Here is a 2,864-nt window from a genome sequence, read left to right on the forward strand (position 1 = left end):
CACACACACACACACACACACACACACACACACACACACACACACACTGACAATTACAGACAGCAAAACATGGGAGGAAGGATGCGAAGCAGAAGTAACTGTAAGAAGATCCTTGATTGAGGATATAGGCATCAGGGTTACAAAGAAATCAGCTAAAGATTGAACAAAGTGTCTTTGTGTTTTCACAGCTTCTTCCAATGTGACATAAGTGAAGAATCAGAGAGAACATTGGTCATCCTAAAATCAAGAAAATCTTTTCTCACCCTTATGTTAGAGGACAAAGATGCACTGAAGCATTCTTTCTAGGATGCTGAAGACACAGTGGACTCTTTATCTGCCCACCTACTAAGTGACTTTGAACAAGTCACTTTTCCTTTATGAGCATCAATTTTTTCTCCATGTTTCATTCCGCATTTCTCTTATTATTAGTAATTTGTAGCAGTATTTCCCTTGATTATTAAAAATTTCAATTTTCTCTTTTGAGACATGTTTCTTCATCTCCTTTAACCACTTATTCATGGAGCAGTGACTAAATCGCATAATTCTTTTTCCCATATATATTTTGGATATTAGTCCCATATCAGAGATTTGCTGCCCCCAAACCCAGAAGAAAATAAAACACTTTCCCCATGTTTCCCTGTCTTATTACACCACTAATTCTGTTCATGCAAAAACCTTTCAGTTCCATTTACTAGATATGAGATGTTTTTTTTCTCTTGTTGTTGCCATTATCTAAGAATTCTCCCATTTCCTTAGTTGTGTAAGTTTGTGATCTGATTCTCCTCCTCCTCTTCCTACTTTTTCTTCTCACTTTTGTTTTTTGTTCTTGTTCTTCTATTTCTTCTTGTTCTTTTATTTTTTACCATTATGACCTTCAGAGCACATACACATTTTCAACTAATTATGGTATACATTTTAAATGTTGATATAATATTAATTTCTGACAAAATTCTTTCCAGTTTTTGCAGCAATTTTTTTCATGTTATTAGTTCTTCCTTTATGTTCTCATGTCTTTTGAAGACCAGTTATTAAGTTCAGTTGTTTTTGATTCTTTCTTATTTAATCTGCTCTGTTGGTATACTTTTCTATTTTTTTTTTTTTTGCCTTTTTTTTTAGAAGGGGGAAGGCAGGGCAATTGAGGTTAAGTGACTTGCCCGAGGTCACACAGCTAGTATGTGTCAAGTGTCTGAGGTCATATTTGAACTCAGGTCCTCCTGAGTCCAGGGCTGGTGCTCTATTTACTGCATCACCTAGCTGCCTCAATACTTTTCTATTTTTTTAACTAGTACTTAATAGTTTTGATGATTCTTGAGTTATAGTATAATTTGAGGTCTAAAAATGCTGTTCTCTGGGAGAGACTGATCATTAAAAAAAAGTATATTCCACTGAAAAGGAGATGGCAAAGAATGGCAATGAAAAGGTGGATGTGTTTGTCCCATTGCCTAAAGAAAGACAGGAAATGAATTAATCAGGAAAAATTGAGTTTTTTAAAAAAAAACCTACATCTCTTCCTAACTTCCCTATTTCTGTTTTGTATGTCACCCTTCTATTCACAAAGGTTTCAAATTTCATCATTATCCTTGATTCCTCACTTTCTCACTCCTTACATATACTCACTTGCCAAATTATGTAATTTGTTCTTCCACCAGAATCTCCTTTATATATTTCTTATCTCTTTGCATACAACTTCCATTCTAGTTCACCTTTCACCTTCACTAGCAGTAGTGACTAACTGGTTTCCTTTCCTCAAGTCTTTCCCTTCTCTAATCCACCCTGCTCATAGTTACCAAAGTGATTTCCTTAAGCAGCAATCTGACCATGCTATTCCCTTATTCAGTAACCTCTAATTGCTCTCTATTACTTCAAACAAATATGAAGTCCTCTGTTTGGCATTTAAAACCCTTTACAAACTGTCCTCCACCTACCTCTCCAACTTTACAACACCTTACTTTCTTCACACATTCTGTAGTTCAGTCACTGTGCCCTTACTCTTGATCACATAGTGTAGTTAATTTCCTCTCTCTATTCCTTTGCACTGTGTGGCCTCTATGCCTGGCATGGTCTCCATTCCTGCCTCTTCCTCATAGTGATCTATTGTCCTTTAAGACTCATTTTCAGCACCACCCTCACCATGAATTAAATTCCCAGTGTCACCTGGAAAGAATTCTTGGGCTCAATCCATCTTCTAGTTAAGTGGCAAAAGTATATTGTGATGCTTATAAAGGGCACAGTTCCTTTGGGAACTAGCAACCTAATAGGAAGGTCTCATGTAGTGAATTCTGGGTAAAATGCCTCCTCAATAGATAAAAAAAATTGCTTGTTTCTTTAAGAACTGACCACTCCCTAACCACTCCCAGATCCAGCCTCTGACAACCTAATTAACATACTTAGCTCACAGTTCACTGAACTTTTTCCTACTTAAGCTTTAGCATAGCCCGGTTAGGTTGCAAGTTTCCTAAAGAACTTTGACCTCTCTTGTAGCTTCACAATAAAACTTTGCCACTTTACTTATAGACTACTTGAGTGCTCAAATTCTTTGCAGAGGACTCTGCTCTGTACCTTGATACTGTGGGGTCTTTGTACCCCTGAACCACATCATTGCCATGTCAGTGTCTTCGAAAAAAAAATCATGTCTTCCCTCCTTCCCCTGCACTTTGATATTGCAGTAGTCCAGTGTCACACTCAAGACTTTGTTCCCTATCCCAAGTTACCCTCAATCCAAGCACAGCCTATGCCCACCTCAGAGTGTGAGATACAGAGAGTCCAAGCTGAACCTACTGACAATCCAGAGCGATTTTACCACTAGAACATTGTCCTGGGCTCTGAGAGCCTGTCTTCAGGTAGATACTACTGGGAAGCAGAGG

At 37.7% G+C, this 2,864-nt stretch overlaps 1 protein-coding gene across 2 annotated transcripts in view; it reads left to right on the top strand.

Annotated features, from left to right (window-relative positions):
• LOC138143472 (NACHT, LRR and PYD domains-containing protein 12-like) overlaps positions 1-632 on the top strand; it is a 52,396-nt gene extending 51,764 nt beyond the window's left edge. For both annotated transcript variants that reach the window (XM_069064745.1, XM_069064746.1), the window contains one exon: positions 189-632. In XM_069064745.1, the coding sequence (XP_068920846.1) occupies positions 189-306 (118 nt within the window). In that variant the 3' untranslated portion in view covers positions 307-632. The remainder of the gene's footprint in view (positions 1-188) is intronic.
• The last annotated feature ends 2,232 nt before the right edge of the window (positions 633-2,864 follow it).

The sequence above is a fragment of the Petaurus breviceps genome, unplaced genomic scaffold (assembly GCF_028583685.1).
Source record: "Petaurus breviceps papuanus isolate PSGF00001 unplaced genomic scaffold, PetGlider_PUasm1.0 90639, whole genome shotgun sequence".
NCBI lineage: Eukaryota > Metazoa > Chordata > Mammalia > Diprotodontia > Petauridae > Petaurus > Petaurus breviceps.